Raw genomic sequence first — 27,219 nt, forward strand, 5'->3', positions numbered from 1 at the left:
AATAGAAAGACTTTAAGCTTCCCAAAAAAGAGGCGGGGAGGGAGAAGGAGGTGATGAAGGCTGAGGTGGGGTTGGAAGGTGAGTGGCTGTCCGAGAGCTCTGGGTCCCCGAGGGGAGGGGGTGAAAATGTCTCTATGGGCAGTTCAGAGTTCCTGCCCAGGCTGTGCCCCTCTTCCTGCCTGACTGGGCCCAATGGGCCCTTCTGCCAGGCCCGGCTGGCCGAAGGGAGGGCATCGTATGGCTGTCTGAAGAGTCAGTGCAGGCGACGGGCTGGGAGGGCGAGGCTGGCTACTGGACCCACCGTCCCCCAGCCCTGGCCCAAGCGTCCATGCAGCCTGGCTGGCTCTCAGGAGGCAAAGTACGAACTCTGCATGGAGTAGAGGCGGTCGATGGGGTTCCCCACTCGGGCCTGCAGGGAGCCCACGTCCGAGGAGCTGAGGAAGCAGTCGCTGAGGCTGGTTAAGGAGGTATCACTGTCGATGTCGTGGAAGATGGAGTCGTTCCCTGGGGGACAGAGGGGACATCAGGATCAGGGTGCCACTGGGGGCTCTTGGGGACCCTATCTGCCCTGTAGGATGTGGGGCAAGATGCCAGGGAGGAACAGAATGGTCTGTGTTTGACCAGAGAGGCTGGGGCTGTGGTAAGGTCCCTGAGGACACCCCCTCTTGTCAGTAGGAGGTATGTGGGGCTATGCTGATAGGGCCTGCTGGGGCCCTAAGGTGGGAGGTGGTTAGCATGGCCCTGGGCCTGCCCTGCCCTCCCAGGCAAGGTCAGGGGGCCGAGGCAGTGCTGGGGGTGGCAAGGGACGGGGCAGCTTACCATAGGGGTTCATGTGGTCACCTGGCATTTGGGGCGGCGTGAGGCCCTGCTGAAAGGGGTCACTGCTGCCGTAGGGGCTCTGCTCCATGGCCACGATTTGCTGCTGCGGTGGGGCCAGTGGCGTATAGGAGGCCATCATGCCTTCCATGCGGCTCGAGAGGACCTCTGAGGACAGAGTACATTTTCACTGACTGGCCTAGTCTGACCCACCTGGTAGCCCTCCAGGGAACCTCCACAGTTGGACTCCAGAAGCCCTTGAGCAATGCAGGAGCACCTTTGACCTCCCTGTCAACCCCACACTGACAGGCCAGGGTATCTGCTGCTGTCTCGTAGACCTCCTCCCAGCTGTCCTTCCCTGGCTGGGGCTGCCTCTAGCTTTTCAGGGCCCACATGGCCACTGATCCCTCTGGTCCCTTTCCCCAGGCAACACTTCTAGCTACTCTTCTAGCATTAGGTCATCAAAGGCCAAACAGCTCCACCCTCTCCCCAGTGCCCTTTTTCTAATAGCTGTGCCCTGGAGGAGCTCAAGGCCCAAGGGTTAGACAGATCCTAAATGAGTAATTACGACCATATGACTATGGGTCCAATGATTAGCTCCCAAATCTGGGCACATTGAGTAAGGACCTAAATTGGGCTCAGAGGGTCCTGGAAGGCTTCCTGGAGGAAGGGATCGCCATCATCCATGTAACATCAAGAACCAGCAGGGCTTCAACAGGTTCTCAGCAGGGACAGCATTTGTGCTGAGGCAGCAAGTGCAAAGATGAGGAGAGGAAAGGCCTACTGGGATCAGGGAGTTTCAGGTGTAAGAGGAGGGGCAAGATGGGGACAGATTGGCCCCTTCAGGTGTGGTCACCAGGGTGGGCCAGCTAGAGGGGTTCCCCCTTGAGATTGTCAGGAGGTCTCCACAGGGGAGACCAAGGAGAAAGGCTGAGAGAGAAGACTGTAGAGTGAGCAAGCAGTGGGGAGCCTGCTATGCAGAGAGGTTGGGGTCTGGATCGAGAGAGACAATGAGGGTGTGGGGCAGGGAGGACAGAAGGATACTTGGAAAAGAAACCACTGCTCTGACTGAGCAATGCATCAGTGCAGTGAGTGCAGTGCAGGCAGGGTCACAGGGGCCAGTGGGGTTCTGGCTCAGGTGACAGTCTGGTGGGCGGTGGCTCAGGTGCTGGGAAGGGGTGGGGTAGGGCAGAGTGTGGCCTGTGCATGCGGACGCTCAGGCAGAGCATGGAGTACAGAGAGAGTGGCCATGAGTTCGAGGGGCTGAGGGGACATACTGGGGAGGAAGACAGTGCCCAAGGGATGTGGGAACAAGCAAGGGCAAGACAGAGCAGCGTGAATGGTTCCAGTAAGGAGTGCAGAAGGCAGGAGGGAGAAATGGACCACATACTTAGAGGTGCTGAGTTCAACCTGGACACTGGCCTGGATCCCTAGTCTTGAGCCTCTGCCAGGAGCATCCCTGTCACCTGCGCAGGCAGATGTGGGGGCACACCCCTCTTCATCAGTCCCAGGAAGCTCCCTGCACCATTCTTGTCAAGGGCTTGGGGACTCTCCGGAGGAAGGCTGAGCTGCCTTTTTTCCCCCCACTATTGTGCTATTGTGTGTGTGTGTGTGTGTGTGTGTGTGTGTGTGTGTGTGTGTACAGTCAAATCGGATCTGACAGGCACAGGAGGAAATTGTCCCTCCTTCTCCAGCAAAGCATCTGTTGCATTCAAACCGCTCACCTTTGGGACTGCAGTACAGCTTCTTGCCACTGGGCCACCAGAGCTCACCTTGGCTGAGCCTCTTGATCTCTGGGCCCCCAATAGGCCCAAGGAGACCAGCTCTGGTCTGGATTCTGATGTGATAACAGCATTTTGGCAAAACCCAGTGTTAGGGAGATCTAATCCTGGCTGCTTGAAACATTCTACTACTCAGCAAGAGCTCATCTGGACTCTTAACATCCTGAAAAGCTGAGATTTCCCTTGGAGGCTGACCTTGACTATGAGCAGTGAACAGCAAGGCAGGAAATGTGTTAACAGCACAAGCTTGGAAACTACACAGCTGGAGTTGAGGCCTGATTTTGCCCTTCACTGAACCTCCATCTCCTCATCTGTGAAATGGGACACAACAGTATCCTTCCTTGCTAAGTATCTCTGATCACTGAGACGGAATATGTCGAAAGCCAAGCCTGTAAATCGTCACCACCACTTCCTTTACTTGATTGATCTCAGCTGGTTCCTGGGCTCCATCTACACCTGGTGGAAGGCTTCTTGATACTGTTACAAGAGACTGTGAGCCCAGTATGCCTTGTCTCAGGCCCTGAGAGTGCAGCTGACCCCAGGCCCAGCTCACCTTGGCCCAGCCGCTGGGAGTTCTGCTGCTCCTGCTGCTGCTGGTGCCTTCGTGCCAACTTCTTCATCTGAAGGGAGAGCACAGTTCATGCCTGTCCCTGTCTCCCTGCTCCCCTGCCCCCTTGGCATTCCTCTTCCCACATCTGCCTCCCGTGCCTGCTGCCCTGTGCCTCTCAGCCCACATCCACCCCTGCCCAGGGCCAGTGGGAGTGGACCAAGAGGCAGCTCTCACCTTTGCTCTTTGGTTCTGAAACCAGACCTGGACCACGCGCACGCTGAGGCCCGTCTCTGCCGCTAGCGTCTCTCGGACCTGGCCCACAGGGAGACAGAAGGTCAGGCCCAACAGGGAGAGCAGCTGAGAAGTGGTGGGGTAGGGAACTGGGAATGATGGGGGACCAGAAGGATTTCTCTGCCGCCTGCAAGAGCAGGAGACCCACTGCTGTGGGGCCGGTTCTCATTCCTAGAGATGCTCTGTCAGGTTTCTGAAGCTATAAATTGTTATGGGGGGACACTCCCCATCTTTCTCTCTTGGAGTGGTTGGTAGATCTGAAACCTTTATGTTGGGAGCTCAAAAGGTTAGGCACTGTGCAGGACTGCTTTACAAGCAGCAGGATTGACAGTTGGAAAAGGGCACATGCAGGACATTTCTCCCAGGCCAACCCAGCTGCCCCTCACCTTTCTGCACGGCTTCGAGGAGACCTCAAAGGAGGCCTTGAAGGCTCTTCGCTGCTGCGTGGTGAGGATGGTCCGCGGCCGTTTAGGCCTCCGAGGGTCCTTCCCGTCGTCCCCACTGCCCTTGCTCTGGCTGCCCTGGCCCTTGGCTGGCTTCATGTCTCCATCTTCGTCTTCACTCTTCACTGTTAGGGACACAACCTGGTCTGTCAGCTGGGTTAAGAGGCAGTTTCAGGTCCCACCCTTTTACCCTTAAGCAAGTGCTGCCTGATAAGAACCCATCGCCTCCTGATGACACCTGCCATGGCTCCCCAGCACCCTCAGCTCAGAGCCTGCTCCCTACCCTCCGCCCACAGGCCCTGCCTCCTCTGGTCTCTCATTTCCTGTTCTCCCTGCCTTGTCTGTCTGTGTCCCATTCCCCAATACACAGCCTCCACTTCCATATCCTGGGGCCCAGGGAGACTGGCAACAAGGCCCCCAGACTGTTCTGCTGACTAATATGTTGGCACAGATACAAACCCGAGCTGGGAGCATGGAGAGAAGTGGACCCTGTCTGCAAGACCCTTAGGGTGACTCAGGGTTGCAAAGTCACAAAAAGCAGACTAGGGCTTAAATGAAGGAAGGACTTTGTAGTGAGCTCTCATGTGTCTGTCATCCCTCAGCAGACTACTACAGCGTGCTGCAGATGACACAGGCACACAGACGTGGCAGCTGCACACGGAGGACGTACAACAGGCCTCCTGCAGGGCAGGCATAGGCACTTGTGCATCCATCCATCCATCCATCCGTGCATCCATCCATCCACCCACTGAGGATTGTGCCCTCGCCTCTGTGCGTGGGTGTGTAAAGGAGTGTACACAGGTATGCCAATGATTACATTTATGAGCAACTCTGCTGGTGTCTGGGGACTCATTCTGATGCTGAACTTACCTGGACCTGCACTGTCTGGCATCCTGGAGAGATCCCAGGCCAGGACGCCAGCCTCAGAACTGTCTAGGCAGTAAGGCCCTGGACGGAGAACTCAAAAAGTAACCTTCTCTCAAGCTTCCAGGGATTAAGAATTAACAGGCTAATACACTGCCCACACACACACACACACACACACACTGTACTCACATAGTCTTCATGACTAGTGTGTACACGCACATGTATATGCACGTACCCACTCACACCCCCCCACCCACATACATACCATGTAGACTGGCATGTGTTCCCACAAAGCTCACACATGAATTCACACATGCACACAGACCCATGATCACAGGTGAGGACACACTGAGCACACACCTGAGCAGGCACACATGCGCACACAGAAGCAGAGACACATGCACTCAAGCAGAGCCATGCCCAGCCTAACATGCAGACACTGCCACTTTTGTGCCTGCAGTGCCAGTTCCTCCCTACTCACCCTCGCCCCACTGTTCCTCCTACGGCCCCTCCTCTGAACTGGTCCCCTTCTCCAGACTCTGGTGGTATCTCCCTCAGAGCATAAGGCCCTGCACAGGGCCAGGTCTATGGTCTCAAAGATGCCGCTTCAGTCCTCAGGGTGGGCCTGTTACCCAGGGCCTACCACACCTGGACAGTCTCTGTTCTTACACAGGAGTCCAGGCAGCCATGACTTGGTCACAGTGGTGGTCTGCTTCTGGACAGACAGATGAGGAGCTCACTACCTCTACCAAAGAGCCCAGCAGTGACAAAATCCTTCCTCAGGTGAAGTGTGAGCTGGGTCCTGAGGCTTTGGGACTTTAAAGCATACTCGGAGAGCCCAGAAGACCAGGGCATCTCCTGTCCATGTTTCTGGCTCAGGTCCATTCCTGCGTCTGCCTCCCCAGCCCATCCCTCCTTAAGACTCTTTCCTGGCTGGCCCTGCCCTTCCTGCCAGAAGGACCCCTCTCGCTTCTGGGAGTCAGAGAGGAACAGAAAAGGTGCCTGCACCCTGGAAAATAGGGTCTTTCCCACCATGACAGAGAGGTCCTGGCTCCCATCCAGCCAAGAGAGAAGGAGTAACTTCCCACTGCTGGAGGCTCTGGGGGTCTGAGGAGCAGGAGGGCAGGTTGGCTCAGCCCCATCTCAAGACATGAGCAGCCCAAAGACGTGGTGCTATAAAGACTCTTGTTTTGCTGTGTCTTGTAGACTCATGCCAAGGGAAAGAGGAGGTAACGCAGAGAGTAATGGGGGGATGTATGCATGCAACACGTACAGGCACATACATAGTGCATGTGTGTAGTTTTTATACGTGTGTGTACACACCAGCTTTTATGCAGGCTTTTGTGTGCTTGGGTATATGATCACATGTCTACACATATGTGCATGCATGGATAGACTCCTGGGTTTTGGTATCCAAGTGTGTATTTCCTGTGTATGTTTATTTATGGCTCTGTGTATTATGCAGGCATTTTTATATTATGTGTATGTACGTATTTAAATATCTACAACTATCCACTGCTCTATTTATATACCCCAAATGGTAATATCCTTTGGTGCATTTTGTATTTTTATGGCTGTGTCTGTGTGTGTGCCCACTAGGTCTATGTGTACACCTCGGTGAACACATGTGCATGTGTGTGCTGCATGTGTCTGTGCGTAACTCAAGGCCTGAGGTCAGGAGTGGGTCTGCTCTGGCTGGGACACCCATCCACAGCACTCTTTCTCTACCACCAGCCTCCGGCTCCAGACCTGGACTCACCAGAGTCAGACTCGTCAGGGCTCACGGAGCTGAGCAGGTCCTTCTCCTTCTCATAGTCGCCCTTGCACAGTAGCTGGCCCTCCTTGAGCACGAATTCGTCACCTTTGCGTAGCTGCCGCTCACACACGCAGCAGCAGAAGCAGCCCAGGTGATACACACATTCCAGTGCCCGCATCACGAACTCGGTGGGTGCAATCTTCTCCATACAGCCGCTGCACTTGGCCGCGAAAAGCCTGTGGTCAGAAAGTGGGTACGCTGGGGTGGGATTCAGAACTCTCTTCAAGCTCTCCTCAGTCCCCTCGCCCACTCTCCACTGCCCCAGGGAGTGTCAACTCAGGCACTTTCCCACTCAGACACAGTGGCCACTAGAGGGCAGTGTGCAGGGTCAGCCTCGATTTTTCAGAAGGCAATGCCTATCTGTAACCAGAAGGACAGACAGCCCACAGGTCCCATCCACCCTCCCTCTCAGATCAACTCAGCCTCCTCCCTCTTTCTCACTACCACATGCAAGTAATCCCTAGCCCTATTTTAGCCTGGGACCCCCTTTCCTGCCTGCACGGCTGCCCTCATCTTCTCCTTAGACTCCTACTCAGTCTCAACTCCTCCAGACTACCTACCCTCTACACAGAAGCTAGAGGGATCTTTCTAAAACATACACTTGATCATGCTGGTTCCTTGTGTTAGATTCCTCCATGGCTCTCTAGTGCCCTTTGGAAATAAATACCTAAGCTCCTGACTGTATCACTCAATGTCCTCACACTTCTCTGCTCCCCAGGTTGTAGTGCCATGGAACAGCCTTCATTGCCTTTACAGCACCATCACTCTGGCCTTCCGACATGTTCTTTCTCTCCTCTTGACATGGCTGATGCAAACCTATCCCTCTGTTCCACTGGGCTTGTCCGCCAACCACTGCTCTAAGCATTCTATGTGTAGAAATTAACTGAACATGTGGACAGCCCTATCCTATGAAACAGGAATGGCAGATCCATTTTAGAGATGAGGAAACTGAGGTGTGGAGAGGCAGAGTCGCTTGCTCAGGGCTACAGGAGGAGTAAATAACAGGACCGACTCCAGAGTCTGGATCTCATCTGGCTCCTCCTGACAGAGGCTCTATCTCGGAGACAAAGCTGGGCAGGGTGCACATCTGGCCAGCGTGGGCAGGCGGGCTGGGCAGTGGGGCCCCTCCTCTGCCTGGGTGCTGACCACTCCTCTCAGCCTCTCCACCCTCATCACGTGCCCTGCTCTGTGGGAACTCAGTCTCAACAACACTTTGATGGAAAAATTTATGAAGAATCAAATTATTGCTGCTGGGAGGGAATTAAAACCATTTTTCATTCCCTGCGTCCCTGGGCCACGTCTGCGGGCACCACCTTGGGAGTGCTGCACACATCCCATCCCTCTTTATGGCCCGCCATCACGGGCACAGATTACAGCTGCAATTCTCTACTAATCGGTTCTGGAACAGAAATGGCCATAAATGCGAGGCACTCGGTTTGCCTCCCTTCCCGGAGCTGCCATCAGCACCGCCTACAGCGAGCTGGCGGGGCATGGTGGACAGGGCCAATCTGAGCTGGCACAGGCAAGTGTAGCATGCTAGGGGTTATCCCTGGGGACTCCTGCAACCTACCTGTAGTCTATCTGGCAGGCTCCTACTCATCCTGCAAGGCCCAACTCTAACGCCACCTCCTCTGGAAAGCCTTCCCTGATGCTCTAGCTTGAGGGAGGTGCTTCCTCTAAGCTCCACTGAGTTTCCCCCAGCCTCAGTTCCCTCAGCTGTAAAATGTGGAACATCAAGAGGACCTTCCTGAGGGTTGTCCAGATTCAAGAGTTAATTGGGTGTGTAACTTGGTGAGTAGCACACTGGAATGACAATGGTGGTACCACAAAGTCGGACCTGTCCCTTAATATTAGGGTTTAATCTCATGGAGGCCTCAAAGAATGTTAACAAAACAGGTATGTGAAGGCCTGGGATAAGATAAGACACAGCCAAACCAAGGTCAGGACAGGCAAACTGAAGGCTTAGGTAAGGCCTGAAGCAGGCAGGGAAGACCCTGTTTGCCCACATTGTACCTCTGGGAGAACTAGAAAAGGCACCCTTCTGAGGAGCAGCGCCATTGTGCAGTGAGTGGACGGACCCGTGAGCAGGATGTGGGCTGCATTTAAGCTCCAGTTTGGTCCTTTGATGCTGCACCCTATGCAGTGTACAACTCACCCAGCTGTCTCCGGCAGCCTTGGACAGAAGCCCACTCTGGTTCCCAAGGAACTGAGCTGAGGAAGGAGCCCAGGTGTGCAGGACATGCTCTCTGACATGGAGTATAGTCCCATTGCTCCTTTGTCCCCTCATCACCCTCTCCCCCTCCAGAGTCCAGTAGACAGGGACTGCCAGCAAGGAGGGGCCAGGGCCCCAGGGCCAGGATCATCCCTGGGAAGAAGCCTTCTCTGGCTGGAGGAGGGGTGGCAAGGCGGGTGACCTGCATTTGCAGTCGACGCCACCATGCGGGCTGCGCTAGAAACAGCCTCGCTAATGCCTTGGCAGCAGGGGGTCGATTGCTACTTTCTCCAAACTCATCAACACAATCTATTATTAATACTTCTCCAAAGGCTCCGTGCCGCCATTACAGAGGCAGCGCCAGCCACTCGGGGCATCATCTGTTATCTAGATTGCAAAAACTCGGGAAATAAAACAAACCGCGTGCACTTTATAAACGAAATGTGCCATCCGTTTGGTCTCCAAGCATCTCTCTACCCAATAAAACATCGGGGGGGATGCCATGAAATACTCACTCCCAATTATGGGGCTGCCTTTGTCTACCATGCCAGGGTGAGAGCTGCTAACTGTGGGGGTGGGAAGAGTTGGGGGTCACCAGCAGGACTCTCTCCTTTCTGCAAGTTCACATGCCCTCCCTCAATTCTTACTAATTCCCCAGAACCAACCATTAAGAAGGTTGAACCACAGGAGGGGACACTGGAGTCCAACAGAGTGGACTTCAGCGCCTGGTTCCACCACTTGCTGGCTGGTGACCAGGTAGATAATTTCTTCTCTCTGAGCCTTAGCTTGTTTATCTGTATAATGGACTCACCAGCACTACCTACTTTGCAATACAACAATGCAATGAGCTATTGGATGTAACATGGAGAGTACAGAGGGCATGTCTAGAGGGCTGTGACAGGGGCATGAGGTCAGGGGCAGCCTCTCTCCCATTAACACTGAAAATTCTTGACCAAAGATGCTTAAGTCATGCAAGCTAGAAGGCTCCAAGCCTTTGGCCTCCTTTGCCTGGTGGAAAAGGCCCTGACAGAGGAGCAGGCACAGGATTTCAGGTCCTGGTTTCAATCTTGATCTGGCCACCAGCTTTGTGACTTTGGGCAAATCTGAGCCTCAATCTCCTAATCTGTAAAATGGGAATAATAGCTCCCACTCCTCAAAAAATGCTGGAGGTTCAAGATGGGTGTGTTTCTGTTTCCACAAGCTGGCGGGAAGCCAGGATGGGGCAGCCCCTTAGGGTCAGAGCAGGTGGGAGTTTACCTTTGTCTCACCTCACCTGGGGCAGGAAGGCCCTGGCAGCCAGCCCCTCAGGAGCCAGTGGTTGCCCCTCCCTCCAGAGCCCTCTCAAATATCATTCTCCTCTCCCCTTCACTTCTCCAGTCTGTATGTTCCAAGCCCAGAGGGCAACATCCTGACACCAAGGTTCAGGGACAATCAACATGAACCCTGCTTCATCATTTTCCATTGTTCCTAAAGCCCAGAACAACATCAATATCCTAATTCCTCATCTTCACTCCTGCAAATTTGTAAGAATTTGGGCATCACTTCTTCCAGGAAGCTCCCTCTCTAGTCTGCAACAGATGTCTCTCTCTCTCTGAGTGCCTATTTTTATGCTCCTTTCTCCACTGTAGCCTTTACATAAGAACTCACTTTCTAGATTTCCAAATCCTTCTCCCTTTCTTTCTGCCATGGTCACCTCCATTTCTTCAGAGTGAGCATGAAACCCCTTGCACACTAAGGTGTGCAATAAAGTTTGTTGATAGAATACTGAACTAACGCTCCGCTTGTGTGGCAGGTCAGGGCAGCCTCTACTAACAATGTGACTGAGTGGGAGTCCTGCCTGCCCACGTTGGAGACAAGTGCAACCTGGGAGGGGAGCAGAGCCCATGGTCACGAGAAGGGAGAGAGAGGCTGCTGGCATGGGCAGCAGGATGTTCCATCCTGGCTCTAGAAACTTTCTTGCAGTGTCACCTTGGGCAAGGCAGTTAACTTTTTTTTTTTTTTATGCGTGTACTGTCAAATTGGATCTGACTGGTACAGGAGGTGACTGTTCCTCCTTCTTCAGCAGAGCATCTGGTGGATTTGAACCGTGCACTTCTGGGATTGCAGTGCAGTTTCCTGCCACTAGGCCACCAGAGCTCGCCAGCAGTTAACTTTTCTAAACCTCAAATTCTTCATCTGTAAAATGGTAATAATTCTATCTATGCCTCTGGAAACTCTATGAACTTGGGAGAAAAAAATGAAAGTTACACAAGGTCTTTCATTCAATAGGGTCGCTATGAGTCGTCTACGACTTGATGGCACTTAACAACAACAAGAGAGCTCTGTTGGCCTAGTGGATAGAAAGTTATGCTACCAAGCCAAAGGTGGGTGATTTTAATCTGCAGTTCTCATGCCTGGTTTTAATTGTTTTTGGTCAAATATTCTTGTAAGTGGCATAGTACTGGTCTGTCCATTTGCTGTACAGAGGTAACTCATTGTTGATGTAAAGTTGAACACTGTGACATTGATGTGTCAAATGTGAGAATGGTTATCCATTGTGGACAGTGTTTGGTGGAGCTCCCCAATCAAAACAAACTTAGAAGCAGGAGTGGCATCCACTGCCAAAATAGCTTGCCTCTGGAAACCCTATGAACTTGGAGAAACGAAAGTTATACAAGTGTTCAGGTCTTTGGTTCATAGGGTCGCTATGAGTCATCTACAACTTGACGGCTCTTAACAGCAGTCGTGGATGCAATGGATTGACTCAGTGACAGGGGAAATGGGGGTAGGTATGTCAGAGGCAATGAAATTGGCTCAAGATAAAGCGAGTTCCGAGCTGTTGTATGTACATAGACGACTCAATGGCACATAACAACAACACTAACATGGGCCACTGGAGGGTCAAATGCACTTTAAAAGTCCTTGATGCCCTGACTACAGTGCAGAAGCTGCTCAGTCCATGCTGCTGTCTGCTCTTCCTGTGCTCTTCTCTAAGTCCCAATTGAGTCCAAAACACTTTGTCGACCACCCTCGCTAGAGTCTGGGTGATTCCTGGGAACAGCCTCGCTGGCACTGGGTTTGTAATTCCCAACCCCTCCCTCCTCCTTACAAGGCCCCTGGGTTCTGGGTCAGCACTTCCAGCTTCTGTGTGGGCCTCTGTTGGCCAGAACACTCCATGCTTGCCTACTTTCTCTGTTCATCTCATTAACATTTATCGAGTGCTAATAAGGCTTAATTATCTACCTGTACCAGCTCATTAAATGTGCAAGCAATCTAAATGAAGATGCTATGTCTGTGCCCATTTTACAGATCAGGATACCAGGGTGCAGGGGACAGGTTATTCACCCAAAGTTACACCTCTGTGCTCTCTGTCCCTCCGGGCCTATGTTTCCAAGTGTTTGTTGTTTTTTTTGTACATCAATTACTTCTGTCCTGCTGCATTCTGGGTACCATACCCATCTGTCTGCCCTTGAGATTGTTAACCTCCTGGGGTAGGGACTCCATTCACCCTGAGTTTTTATTGCTCGTCATGAGTATGCTCTACTCCCTGGGAGGTGAAGCTGAATATGTATGTGAGTTAGTGTGTGTGTGTGTGTGTGTGTGTGTGTGTGTGTGTGTGTGTGAGAGAGAGAGAGAGAGAGAGAGAGAGAGAGAGAGAGAGAGAGAGAGAGAGCACATGAGCATGTGTGTGTGCACACGTAACAGAATGCCTGTGTTTTTAAAAACAAAACTAGACATATTTCCCCTCAGCATTCCCATCACACATCATTTCTCTCCCCCCATGGTGGGATCGTCTGGGATTATGAAGTGAAAAAATTCCATTTTTAGGGACATCCTTTCCTTGAAAAGTCTCAGGCTGTGAGAACACATCTCTTGCTCCTCTGAGTTTTCATTGGTTTATTTGTTTAATGCTCATTTTATTAAACTCATAAAGCTAATAAACAAAACTCTGAAAACCAATTTTTCGAGAGCATTTGAACATGGATTATAAACCTGATTAATTCTTTTCTCTTACACCATTGACAAATGCGGAGACGGATGGGGTACAGCTGATGCTTTTACTTCTGACTTCAATAAAATTGGCTTCTTTATGTCCTGGAGACACACCAGCCTTTCTACGTAGGTCTTTGGCCCCGGATCTTGGGGCCACAGAACATGCTCCAGGCCTGGAATCTTGGCAGGGTTTCTAGTACTCGAACCTTGCAGAAATCCCGTCTTCTCTACGAGCCTCAGTTTTCCTATATGTCCAGTGGGGATAATGATAGAGGCAGCCTTACAAGGCTCAATAGGGGGCATGACTACTTTCATCATCTCTCCAAGACATCCAGTGTCCACTTACCACTCACTTAGTGAAAACTCCTTGCTCTTCCATACCAGGTCACAACACCTTATCCTTTATGAAGCCCTTATGGGTTCTCAGAACAATAGCCTTTGTTCACGTCCCCTACTCTCCATGGGTTTCCCTCAGTTCTAAAGATAACCCTACTTATCACTTCCCTGGACACCTCAGCAGTACCTCCTCCAGCTCCAGAACCACTAGTCTTTGGATAGTGCCACCTCCCATTTCATAAGCAAACAGATGTTTTCCTCTTTGGGTGAGGAAATAGCCCAAGGCTGGTCTTGCCTCCTCACCAAGGCAAATCAGATCACACGCCCCCTTTGCTTCAGAATATCCAAGAGCACCCAACAGCTTCTAACAATGCCCAAAATCCTAACTATGGAATCTGAAGCCCCACTCACCCAATCACATTTGACCTTGGATCTTCTGCTCCAGCTCTCCAAGTTTTTATTGTTCTTGGAACATAGCAAGTCCTCTCCTGTCTTCTCAGCACTTAAAATTCCTTTCAACTCCAAGGCTTGTCTAACTCTTCTCTTTCTTGTTAAGTTCCTCTTTATCTTTTAAGACCTAATTCAAATGTTCCTCTACGAAGTCTTCCCTGATATCCACAGATCCAGCCACTCTCCAGCTGTTAGCATGTTTCAAGTCTCCACGGAGCTAGAAATTAGAGACTGTGTCTATTTTGCCCCTAGACTAAGGAGGTGGTTAGGGAAGGTTTGTTGAATGAATGAACAACATTGTAAGAAGATAAGCAATTAGGCAGGACAAGAGAATACTGGCTATTCCACCTGTGAGAGCTAAGAATGCTACTGGATTAAAAAAAAAGTGAACAAATCTTTCTCCTCCCCCTGTTTATTAATGAAGCTCCGTGTATGCCTGCTGTCAAGCTGGAGGTCCTGGAGGAGCCTCCACTAATTGTACTCTCATCCTAAGGGCAAGGGGAAGGGTGTGTGTGTGTGTGTGTGTGTGTGTGTGTGTGTGTGTGTGTACACTTGCTTAATGCTTTGTCCCTGACCACAGCTGACTGGCTCAGGCCTGGACACCTTACAGGATGTGTCAATCAACTGCTGTCCTTGTGTGTCTTCCTTGTCAGGCCTCTGCACTCTGATGTGTGACTTTCCACCTCTCCAACACCACTTGTGTGGCTTTGGAGAGATCCTAACCTTTCTATAAGCCTCAATTTCCTTTTTCCATAAAATGAGGCTGTTAAGCTCTCTCTCACCAGGCAATTGAGAATCTGGTGAGTTTAAGGCAGGTAAGAAGGCTAGTCCAGTGCCCAGCACAGTGGTGACCTGGAAGGTTTGTCCTCTGTTTCCCTGTCTTGTCTGTCTTACTGTCCAGGCTCCAGAACTTTCTCTTCCTCACCTCCAGTTTCAGTCTGAAGTGCCCCATTTAGATCACTGGGTCTGTGTTCTTCCTGTCCATCTGTAGGTATGGGCATCTGAAGACCCTCACTTTTGGCCACATAGGGACTAGATAAATTTGGTACCCAATTTCCTTTAGCTACTCTCCAGGCTCAAGCCTTACTGCGTTGGGACTGTGTACCCTATAGTCTCTGGAGCAAATACTACTGGAAATGCCCTACTGTCTCCATGGGGATCCTGGAACTTGGCCCCTGAAAGCACAGTCCCTCTGTTCTCACTGGCTACACTCTGTCAAATTCACTTAGTAAACCCACGGAGGCAGAGCCTCACACAAAATGCTGGGAGGAGGGAGAGTAAATCTTGCCCTGGGAGAGTTTATAGAGGGTACACTCAGCAGTGCAGGGGACACAGTGAGGTGTGACAGCCACTCTGGAGAAGAGTGGAATTTCCTGGGGGAGATGACGTGCATACAATCAAGGGTCTGGTTCTGGAAGTAGAGGGGATGAATTTGAATACCAGCTGCTTGCCCTTGAACCTGTTTTCTCCTCTGAAAAAACAAAACAAAACAATGGGAATAAAGGTCTCCTTCACTACACCCCATCCCCACCCCTGCGCTCGTGGGCACGTAGTAAGTGCACAGTGAACCGGCTGTGGCTCTGATGTCTGTGGTGATTACTGAAGGATGAGCTGAAGCTCACAGGAGAGGGGACAGGGCGTTGGACACTCCTGAGGGCCCAGCTGCTGCAGGCAGAAAATGCCTGTCACTTGTAAGAGATGATGCAGCGAGCTCAGGCAGAGGGAGCTGCCCGGCCTCCTCCCTGTCCGACTCGATGACATCTCCCCCACGTGCCTGCCGCGCCCTTATCATTCCGGGAGTAGCTGTTTTTTATTTTTGAGACAAAAAGGGGCCTGTTGATGGGAATCCAACTCAAACCAGCTGCAAACATCTGCTTTGATGCGGCGGCGGCGGGCTGGTTGGACAGCAGCGGGAGCCGCAGGCGGGGGCCCCGGTGCGCGCGTCAATCACGCGGCTGGAATGCGCGGCGCGGCCGGGCGCTCTGAGCGGCCGCCATCGGTGCGCACGCCTTGCAGGGCCTCTGCGCCGCCTCGCCGGGCCGGGGCCAGGCCTGCCGCGAGGGCTGCCCCTGCGCTTCCTGCGAGCGGCCGGCAGACACAGCTGTGCGGGGCCTCTGCCTCCTTGGCCCTTTGATCCGGCCCGGGCGCTGTCGGGAGCTCCCAGCCAAGGCTGGAGGTCATGGGCCAGCGGCAGGGAGGAACCAGCACAGCTGGGAGCCCGGGGGACCATCCAGGGGCCAGCCTGGCCAGGCATGCACACATTCAGTGATTCCGCAAATATTTATTTAGCGCCTACTATGTGCCAGGTACTGTCTGGAAACCGAAGATAAAACAGGGAGCAAAACAGACACCCTCCCAAGTTTCCATCCTATAGAGCTTCCGTTCTAATGGAGAGGGACAACGCACAGATAAATCCGCAGAATACAGAGTACAAGGCAGTTGTTAAGTACTGGGGAGTTGGAACCAACCCATAGCTGAACCTCTAGCAGCTTTCCCGAGATTGTAAATTCCATAGGAGGAGACGGGCCATCTTTCTTCTGCTGGTGAATTCGGTTGGCAACATAACTCCTTACCACTAGACTACTAGAGCTTCTTACGGAGTATAAGAGAGGATGACAATACATCACATTTTAAAAACAGTGAGACAAGGAGGAGCCATAGGGGTGACAGGAGGTTGCATTTTTTAAAAGACCTGAGAGAATATCTACGGATATCTGTGAGAAGAAGGTTTCAAGCAGAGGGAGCAGCCAGTGCAAAGGGTGCAAGGAGGGCCACTCTGGGGTATTGGAGGCCCCTTTACCTGGAGATAATAAGTGAAGGAGAGGGCACATGGTGTGGGACTTTTCCTCCAGTGGAATGGGCGCCCTCTCTGGGAGGGTTTTGAGCAGAGCAGAGACGTGATTTGACATTTCATCAGGATTCCTCTGGCAGCTGAGCAGAGAGGAGTGTGGGAGAAAGGCGGAGGTTATTGCAATAATCCAAGCAAAAGATGATATGGGCTCAGAACACCTGAGAACAAGAGGTGCTGAGACGTGGTCACTTTGAGTGCATTCTCCAGGTAGCTGAGGACACGAGAAAATGTGAGAGAAAGTGTGGCAGGGATGAGGCCAAGGCTGGGGTGTGCAGCATCTGGAAGGATGGGGCTTCCATTAAATGACGTGGAGAAGACAGTAGCAAGTTGTTTTGGGTTGTAGGGGAAGACTTGGGAGTGCAGTTCTTGACATATTAAGTCAGAGCTGGTCTCTAATCTATGTGAGTATGACCAAGGGGCAGCTCTAGATCAGTCTGGGGTTCAGGAAGCAGCTCAGGCTATAGATAACCACTTGAGAACAACCAGTGTAGAGCCTACCCTGACCCTCCCCAAATATACATGTTCTTACAGAGCTGCTATATTCAGCATCCCATTTTAGGGATTTAGAAAGAGGCTCTGATTGCTTTGGAAATCCTTTTGCCATGTGTGGGTGCTAGGGTCCTCCAGAAATTAGACCTCCTCTGGTATTAGGAAAGGGGGCTTCTGTCTTGGGGGGTGGGGTGCACAGAGACAGTCGTCCATGGCAGGTGGGAGGTGGAACATCAAGTCCGTCTGACCATCCTCCCTCCCATGATCCTCTCTGGCCCAGCTTGAGGTCCTGATCGAAGTCATAAGATTTACCAGCCAATGAAGCCTCAGAAAGTCTAACTCCATTTTATTAAATGGTCTTTCTGGGCTGGTTTTTCCTGTATAATTCCTTAGTCCTTAGGTTGACTCTCCTTCCTTTTCTTTTCATCTCTTTACTAGTAAACTAAATGTATTTATTAATTTAATTCTTTATCTAACACTTCTTGTTATGTGCCATTGAGTTGCTTGTGATCCATAGCGACCCTATGCACAATTGCTTTGAACCCTGTTCTATCCTAAGCCAATCTCACTGTCTCTGACACACCAATTCCCATTATCCCAGTCACTGTGTCAATCCATCTCATCCAGGGTCTTCCTCTCCTGTGTTGTCCCACCACCTTTCCCAGCATGATATCCTTCTCCAATGACTGATTCCTCCAGGCCATGTGTCCAAAATATGTGAGACAGAGCTTTAAAATCCTTGCCACCAGAGAACAACTTGGTTTCACCCTCTTTAGGACGGACCTGTTTGTTCTCTTGGTGGTATGTTCAATACTCTTCTCCAGCACCACAACTCAAAGGTATCAATTCTTCTGTTACCTTTATATATTGTCCAGCTCTCTGATGCACAGCAAATAGCCATGGCCTGAATCAGGTGCACCTTAGTCTCTAGACTGACATCTTTGCACTCAGCACTCTGGTGAGGTCCTGACAGCAGATTTACCTAATCTAATCTGTCTTTTGCTTTCCTGGCTGCTGGTTCCAAGATTGTTAATTGTTGACCCAGCTGAAACCCTTAACAATCTCAATCTCTTCTCCAACTATCATGGTGCTGCTAATTGGCCCAGTGGTGAGAATCTTTGTTTTCTTGATGTTGAGCTTCAATCTATATTGAAGACTGCAGTCCTTGACCTTCTGCAGCAGAAACTTCAGGTCCTCCTCAGTTTCAGTGAGCAAGGCTGTATCAAGCACCTAGTATGATTCAGTCCCTTTTCCTTTCATCTGCTCATCAAATCCCTTTGAACTACGTTCAAGTTCCCTTCCCCTATTCTTACTAAGGTCACATTTCCTATGTGCCAAATCTAGCAGATAATAAATAATAATAATAATAATAATAATAAATTTAAAATTTTAATGAACATTTACAGAGACTTTGGATTTCCATTCATTGTTGCATTTTTCTCCCTCCCCACCCCTCCCAACCAATTCACTCTTCTCTTTGAAAAGTAAAATTCTTTCATTGTGATACAATCCCTCCCCCCAAGTGTACTCCGCTATGCATCCTTCATTCTGAACTCCTGTCATGATAATAATATCTAATCATATATTGCTTTTAAACAGTTCTCTCCCTCATCTGTTTCTATGCAGTATACATTATTTATCCCCATTTTCTCAGACTCCCCTCAACCCCGATGTCAGTCCCATTTTACAACAGTGGCACTATGCAATATTTGTCCTTTTGTGACTGAGATATTTCACTCAACATAATGCCCTCCAGGGTCACCTATTTTGTATAATATTTCATGAGTTGTTTTTCAATGCAGCATAGTATTTCATTGTGTGAATATACCAGAGCTTCTCTATCCATTCATTTGTTGATGGGCACTTAGGTTGTTTCCAACACTTTGCTATTGAACAAAGCTGAAATAAACATGGGTGTGCATATATCCGCTTGGGTGGCGGTTATGGTCTCTTTGTGGTATATTCACAGTAGTGGAATTGCTGGGTCAAATGGTATTTCTATTTGCAATTTTTTGAGAAAGCGCCATACTGCCTTCCATAATGGTTGCACCATTTTACACTCCCACCAACAGTGAATAAGGGTTCCAGTTTCTCCACAACCTCGCCCAGCATTGATAATAACTAAATCTTAAAGCTGCCTAAATATAAGAGAGAAAAGTGATGCATGGAAAGGGCCACATAGCTGCCTTGTTTCCCCATTATACCAGGAGCTCCCTGTTACAGAGGCCCTATGTCTGTGGGTTGCTTAGTAAATGCTTATGGAACCAATGTGAATAGCTTGAAAGCCACCTTCTGCCTTTTTAAAAGCAGGAATCATGGCACTTAGATGAGTGTCTTGTGGATACAAGGATGGTTGAAAGGTTAGACTGCTGATGGGTGGATAACTGAGTCAGTGGATGCATAGATAGATGGAAGACACAGGGTCACATAACTGTCACAGCTGGAGTTCAAAGTTAGGGTACTGGGCTCCCTCTCTCTTCTTTGGTACTTGACATTTTGGACCTTCTTGTTCTTGAAGCTCTCTCTTGCCTCAGCCTCCTTGATCATTCCCAACTTCCTCAATCAGCTCAGGCCTTATGATCTGGGCTGGGGTTGGAGTGACAAGGTTAGAGGTGGGGTGTTGTGGCACTGGATTCACAGGACAGGTAATACTCCCACATTAGGAGATTTTACTTAAAAATCTTGAATGGTCAGAGTAGGTCAGACCCAGAGACAAGAGAGCAGAAATAGCTAGAGATCTAGGGGAGCACTGATGAATAAATTTGGTCAGGAAAATTGGTTTTCTGAAGACATCCTGGAAAAGGAGATTTCAAATGAGGAGAATTTGAATAGGGGTGGTGGTGTACTGAACTGTGAACAGGTATGAGTCTGGAACCTATATAAGGACAGTGAAGCAGAGAGATATTTCTGGGAGGGAGAGGTTATAAAAACAAACACTGAGGGGGGAAAGCCTTTTTCATGATTAGAGAATGAGAGGGTCAGTTAGGTTAAAGCATAAGTGAACAGGGAAAGGGGCCAGGCTGGAGCTGTGAATGTTGAGGCTAAGGAGAAAAGATCTGGTCTATTTTGTTCTTACTGAGCCATCTATCCATCTGTTTACCCAACCATCCATTTATCTCTCCATCTAGCCATCCATCAACCCACCCATCCAAACAGCCAGTCTGCATCCACTTACCCATCTATCTAACTCATCACCCAACTCAACCATCCACCCACCCACCCGTCATCCATCAATCCAACAAATACTTAAGGCCATGATTCTTCCTTTTGAAAAAGCAAAAAGTAGTTTCTCCCCGCCCCCTGATAATGATGTTTTGGTTGCTGAGAATATTCAGAACATTATTTCAAACTGGTAAAATCCAGAGCAATCTGAGAAACAAGAATTCAAAAGTGCCAGTTACATTCACAGATAGGTTTACATGGGACACATATACATAACCACTCATTTTGTGTTATTTTTCCCCCCTCCAGTGTATCTGTAAAAGGGCCAAGACCATTGATCTTCAAAATAAGTTATTTTGTATATTATAGTACACTGAACAAAAGAAGGAAAGACACTGTCTGCAAGTGACTGAAGGGCATTTTGAAAGAAATCCTTATCGATCTGAAATGGAAGGACTGGGGCACAGGGCTTGTGGCGTTCATTAGCTTGAGCTCTCTCTGTTCTGGCTGCAGTAGTCTCAGTGAGAGCTGTTTCCTCTAAACCTTCTGATTTCTTCTCCTCATCGTCAGTATCATCATCATCATCATCCTGGGGTATTTCTGCATGCATTCCTGCATGGTCTGGAACTGGTCTACACAGTCTGACCCCTTGACATCCTCTGTGCTGTAGTGGAAGCAGGAGAAGGCTGACTTGAACGGCTCCCCACAGGGGATACTGGCCATTCCTCCGAGGCACGGGCAGTTCCAGTTAATGTCTCCACTTGACAATATCAATCCATGCTCCTCGTATGGATCTTAGGGGTCATCAGCCACCAGCTCTGCATTGCTTGGAGTTTCATGGTCCTCTTTGGTCACAAATATGATTCGATCCTTTCCTTCTTGCCGGCAGTAGGCCATGGTGACATCCGGCACTTAAGACTCAGTGGTGGATGCCGCCATGCTGTGACCAGAAAGTAGCTTTCAAGCCTCTCACTAGAAAACGTGTTGGTTCTATAAGCATTTACTAAACAACCCATGATGGCCAGCTGCCACGAGTGGAGAATGAGTGGTGAACAAGACATAGGGCTACTGCAACAGGGGGCTCCTGATGCAATGGGGAAACAAGGCATTCCAAAGCTCTAAGAGAGAGAAGACTGGTCTCAGAAGGAGAAATTCAGGGCACCTGGAATGCAGAACAGGTAATCAAAATTATATTTTAGCTCTACTATTTTCATCTCTGGTGGCCCAATGGCAAGAAGCTGTGCTGCAATCACAAAGGCATGAGGTTCGAGGGCTTCAGCTGCTCCGAGGGAGGATGGGCAACTGCCTCTGAAAACTTGCTGGAGGGTCAGCTCTGGGTTAGTTCTGACGCTATACTACACAACAACATTTTCATCTCAAAGGAGCTCTGGTGATCTGGTGTTAAGAAGCTGTGCTGCAATCCCAAAGGCACTTGGTTCAAATCCATCAGCTGCTCTTTGGGAGAAGCACAGGCAATCTCTCTGATGATTAAACTGCATCTAATGTTAATACACAACAATAACAACAATTTTGATCCCAAGAATTTTGGACATCCTGGATACAGACCACAGGCACTTTAATTAGGGTTATAACAACATTGATAAACTTCCTTCGAGCATGTGTTTTCTGGAACAAACTCCATTAAGGCAATTTAATTTTTTGATCCATTTTCTTTCTAGTGCAGTTAAATAATTTACAACTTTTCCACTTTCATTTTTATTTTACTAAATTATTTTCATCGAGATAAATGAATTTCCATGAAAATTTTTCAATAACGGTTTGCTCTCTCTTCAGGCTGGCGCCTGTATTGGATTTTACTGATTACCAGGATTTGACTCTGCAGGTAGGTAATTTTCAGCCAGCGACACATTTTACCATGAGTAGATTCACTGCTGTCAGTTGCATTTTACACTGATGATTTTACCAAGTCTCATTTCCCCCAGGCTCTGGTAGGGTGCTTTTCAATGTTATCAGCAAAATTACCAAAAAGTTTATGATCATAAACGTTATCAGTCAGTCAATGAAGACATATTCAGGGTTAAAACCAAGGAGCCATACAACCTTGGGCATCTCAAATCTCCAGCTTCAGCTAGAACTCCACAGACTAAGGTTGTGTTTTCTCGCCCTTCAGAGACTCAGGGGCAGTGACCACCCTCTTTCAGTCAACCTCCTCTTCCCAGTTGCCTGCAGCTATTTCTGAACATTGTGGTCCCCTTCTGAATTCACCCATTTCTCCCTTTAAACAAGGCACCCAGCAAATTAGGCCTCCACCCCACCCAGGCTTACCTCCTAACTACCATCCTACCTGGGGACTGGGGAGGTGACTGTGTGCAAGGGAACAACTGCAGAAGCAGTTTGAGAGCCTCGTCACTGCTCCTGGCTGCCTCTTTCTGGAGCTACAGGCGTCACTTGTGGATAGAACATGTGCCCTGACTGTTCCAGGACCTCATCAGAGGAGCAAGAATCAACCTTAGAGGAGCAAGAATCAACCTTGACAGAGAGGGCGGGGGTGTGTGGGGGAGTCTGAAAGGAGGCACTTGGAAATGCGGGTGGCATTTATTTCCTACCCACATTCGGGCTCTCTTTGTTGGGGGGGGGGAGGGTGGCAAAAAAGAGATCAAGGAGACCACATCCTTGCCTGCGCTGCTGTCTGCGCGACTCGCTGCGCTCCGGCCTGTTGGGGGCGGGCGAGGGGAGAGCGCTGGAGGTCGCGGCCTGGAGCTCGGGTCTCGCCGTCCCGCCCGGGCACTGCGCTCACCGCCGCCCGCCGCCCCTCCGCCCGCCCGTTTAGTGGTAACTGATCGCCCCGCGCCCCGCCCCAGCCGCTCACCGCCCGCCCGAGCCGCTTAATCACCGCCCGCCCGGCCGCATTAGCATAGTAATGGCCTTTAAATTGAGCCTCTTTGTTTTTTAATTAAGCTCCCAGCAGGTACAGAGAAGAGCGATTATTGAGGAAGCTGCCAGCGCTAATCGCCCGCAGTCATTTGACAATTAAAAAGCACCCGGCTTTAACCCTTTCCCCGTGCCCGTGGCAGTTCCCCCAGCATTTATCCAGCGCCCACTGTGTGCAAGCCCCAGTCCAATCCTAGCAGCACAGCCCCTAACAACTGGGAGAGGTCCCTATACCCCGATTTTGTTGAGGAGCAAATGAGACACAGAGAAAAGGTAGCTTGCCCACGACAAACAGCCTGGCTGTTTAGGGGAGCTGGGGTAGGCAGCCCAGTTGCTGGCAAAATCCAGCTGCTTGATCTTTGCACCATGACTCTTCCCTGCCTGGAGCTCCATCTCTCCTTGGGAATCTGACAGACTTGGCTTTCAGAATCCAGGAGGGCAACTCCCCATGTCCATGGCAAAAGGGTGTCCTGTGAATTCCTAAAGTACCTTTCTCCATACATCAGCTCATCCAAGCACCTACATACTGATGTGATGTTTACCTCTTGCCAGTGCAGCAAGTGGTGCTGGGAACAGCTTCATCTCATGAGCCAGATGGGTCCCCTAAAGGTGGCCTCCAGACCCTCATCCCACCCAGAATGAGAAGGGGACAAGTCAATCTGCAGGTATAGACAATTGTTTCTGACTCCCAGGCTGCAGTAGGAGAGCTGGTCAGAGAAGGCCACTTTCCTGAGGACAGCAGCTTGGGCTGAGGCCCAGAGAAGGGAAGAACTGACCAACTGAAGATAGAAAGAAAGGATAAGCCATGTGGAGGGTGCCTGAGTGCAAAGGCTGAGATAGGGACAACATTAACCAGCAATCCAAGGATGCACCTGCGTGCTGGGGGCTGGTGCATAAAACAAGGAGGCTGGTGAGGAGGCAGGAGCCAGGGAGGCTGCACATCGCCTTGCGGACCATGTACTTGAAAACTTTTTGTACGTATTTTGAAAAGAATTGATATTTGAGTAGGCAATGCATCCCATGGTGTGATATTCAGATATACTGCCCAAAAGGCACACACTGGGTCTTTTCCCATCCTGTCACTAGTCATTCAGGATCCTCCCTAGAAACAACCAAGTTCCATGTGCAGAAGGAAGTAAAAAGCACCAAACCCACTGCCCTCCAACAGACTCCAATCAACTCAAGGCAACCCCTCTTCCAGTTTCTGAGGTGGTAAATCTCAATGGGAGCAGCCAGCCTCATCTTTTTCCTGCCCAGTAGTTGGTGTATTTAAATGGCCAACCTTTTGGCTAGCAACCCAATACTCAACCCATGGGTATCTGTTCTTCCCTGCCCTCCTGCCTTCTCATTTTTATGAACATTGGAAAACTGACTGAGGTTCTTCTCCACCTTTTTTTATTATATATATATATATATATATATATATACACACACACACACAAATAAATAAAATAAAAACATATACCAAAAAATACACAAGCACTAATAATATATTCTAGCATCTGTTTTGCCCCTTGCCCTCACGGCCTGTGACTGGGTTGGAGATGACTCTATGTCACAGCCTAGGTTACAGCTATGCAATACTCTATTGTATGGGTGAACCCTAATTTATTTAACCTGTGCCCTGCGCATGGCCTTGTGGGCCATTTAAAGGATTTTTGTCTTAATCTTGAGAGCCAAGGGAAGCCATTGAAAGGTTTTAAGTGGGGAGTGGCTTGGATTTACATTTTTAAAAGACTGCTTGGCCTGCAGAGCAGGGACTGAGGAGTGGGGCAGCCGGCTAAGAGGATCACAGTTGGTGCCCTGCAGGAGGGAGAAGCACAGAGAATCAGGTTTAGGATGCAGGAGAAGGCGAAAAGGGTAGGTTATTAAAGTGATGTTGTCATTGTTAGATGCCATTTTCAGCACAGTGGAGAGAAGAGCTTGAAGGAGGCTTACTGGGACTGGAGAATAGGGAGATCCATGAGAAGAGAAGATTGTTGTTATTGTTGTTAGGTGCTTAGTAACACAGTGACCCTATGAACAACAGACCTCTGTCCTGTCTAGTGTCATCCTCATTATCTCTGACACACTTGAACCCACTGCTGTAGTTCCATGTCAGTCTATCTTGTGGTCTTCCTCTCTTTCACTGATCCTCCACCCTTCCACGCATGATGTTCCTCTCCAAGAAATGGTCTCTCCTAGTAACATGCCCAAAGTATGTGAGATGAAGCCTTGTCATCCTTGCTTCCTGCAGCATTCTGGTTGCACTTTCTCCAAGACATATCTGTTTGTTTTTGGCAGTCTATGGCATATTCAGTACTCTTCAACACCATCGCTCAAAAGTAACTATTCTTCTGTCATCCTTATTCATTGTCTAGCTCTCCAGATGCACAGTAAGTGACTGAAAATACCATGGCCTGAACCAGACGCACCATAGTCTTCAAACTGACATCACTGCTTTTCAGTAATCTGGAGAGGTCCCTGAGAGTTGACTTTCCCAATGCAATAAGTTTCCTATCTCTTGTTAGTATGAAGAGGGTGTTGACTGTGGATCCCAGTCAGAAGAATTCACTGATAATCTTTTCTCCATCTATCATGATGTTGCTATCAGTCCAGTGGTGAGGACTTCTGTCTTTTTGATATTGAGATGCAATCCACATTGAAGGCTATAGTCTGATTTTCTGCAGCAAGCCTTTCAAATTCTCCTCACTTTTAGCAAGCAAGATCGTGTCATCTGCAAGACGCAGGATGTTGATGAGTCTTCTTCTAATCCTGGACCCCACATTCTTCTTCATAGAATCCAACGTCTTGAATGATTTGCTCAGCATATAGATTAAATAGGTATGGAGAAGGAATATACCCTGATGCACATATTTCCTGATTTTATATCATGCAGTATTCCCTTGCTCTGTTTGGACAATAGCTTTTTGTTCTAGGCCTAGATATTAAAATGATACCAGGCATGAAATGAAGAGGTTCTAGTTATATAATTGTTAACTCCTCGGCTGCTAACCAAAGGTTAGTGGTTCAAATCGACCAATTGCTTCAAGGAAGAACGATGTGGCAGTCTGCCTTTATACAGATTTAGAGCCTTGGCAACTCTATGGGGCCGCTCTGCACTGTCATACAGTGTTGTTATGACCAATATCGACATTAGCTGGAGAGCACCCAACAACTCAACAGGGTGTGAAATGGACAGGGTATAGGGGTGGATGGGGAAGGAGGAGCCAGAGCTGAGAAAAGAAGGCAAGGCAGGAGATGGGGGCTGCTGAGCAACTGCCATGTCAGGTCACACTCCACAGTCAGCATCTGATTCATCACTGGGGCTGCGTTCTCCCCTTAAATCTGGCTCTTTAGGAGCCCAAGAACAGATGCATCTGGGCCCAGCTTCCCTATGGTTGGCCTGAAGTCCCCCTTTTGCCTTCTGGCACTACTAAAAAACAAACAATCAAACAAACAAACAACCCCCCATGCCAACCTAAAACTTGAGCTCATTGCTACAGAGCATGAAACAGTTCATAACTGAGCCTCTTGTAAATTTCCAAGGATGTAAATCACATGGCAGGAGATGGCCCATCTTTCTCTCATGGAGCTGCTGATGGATACAAACAACCAGAGTTGTGGCCTTTGAGTTAGCATTGCAACTCTCTATGGACAGTCTAATGCCTGTAGTCCCAGACCCCCCTTTTCCTCTATGCTAGGCTGGATTGGCACTTGTGAAGAGCGGGAGCCATGAGAAAGCCTGGAGGCTGGTTCCTTAACAAATACAGGGAAGATTCCCAGTACAGGGGTGTGGTAGTGAGGAGGACTCTGAACAGAGGGACAGATAGTGCCCTGAGGCATTACTAGGAAGAACACCTTTCTTCTACCACAGGTTTCCCTGTCCGCATGGAGACAGTGCAGGGCTGCCTAGGAGCGAGCCCCTTCACCCTGTTCCAGGGGCACTGTTTCTGACTCAAAGCTAGACAGCTCCCTCCTCAAGCTGGACAAGGTGGGAAGTAGAGTGGGAGTGGCAAGAATCAACACCCTCTTATTCCCACAGGAGGCGGCAGTGGGCATGCAGCACTGCAGGCAGCAAGGAGTTAACCAACTACTCACCCCCATCTATCAGCCAGCATCTCCCAAACAGACGGACAGACAAGGCAGCTGTCCAAACAGGCCTGTGTACCTGTCCACTGCCGCAGAGAGGACAGGGCAGAGGCTGTTTACTCTGCTCCCCCCACCCTGCCCCCAACACACACACTAGTGTGTGTGTACGTACATACAGTACTCTCCCTCTCTCTCTTTCTCTCTCTCTCTCTCTCCCTCC

At 49.8% G+C, this 27,219-nt stretch overlaps 1 protein-coding gene across 2 annotated transcripts in view; it reads right to left on the minus strand.

Moving 5' to 3' along the window:
* Positions 1-252: 252 nt before the first annotated feature.
* The window catches only part of LMX1B (LIM homeobox transcription factor 1, beta), a 106,111-nt gene continuing 79,144 nt past the window's right edge, over positions 253-27,219 (minus strand). The window contains exons 3-8 of one of the 2 annotated variants that reach the window (XM_006892549.1): positions 6,508-6,740; positions 3,825-4,006; positions 3,382-3,459; positions 3,151-3,217; positions 841-984; positions 253-504 (exon numbers count right to left, since the gene is read on the minus strand). In XM_006892549.1, coding sequence (XP_006892611.1) covers positions 347-504; positions 841-984; positions 3,151-3,217; positions 3,382-3,459; positions 3,825-4,006; positions 6,508-6,740 — 862 coding nt within the window. In that variant the 3' untranslated portion in view covers positions 253-346. Of the gene's footprint in view, positions 505-819; positions 985-3,150; positions 3,218-3,381; positions 3,460-3,824; positions 4,007-6,507; positions 6,741-27,219 lie in introns of both variants that reach the window. The other variant, XM_006892548.1, reaches the window with a different exon arrangement.

Source organism: Elephantulus edwardii, unplaced genomic scaffold (assembly GCF_000299155.1).
Source record: "Elephantulus edwardii isolate Elephantulus edwardi_28Jun2011 unplaced genomic scaffold, EleEdw1.0 scaffold00116, whole genome shotgun sequence".
Classification (NCBI taxonomy): domain Eukaryota; kingdom Metazoa; phylum Chordata; class Mammalia; order Macroscelidea; family Macroscelididae; genus Elephantulus; species Elephantulus edwardii.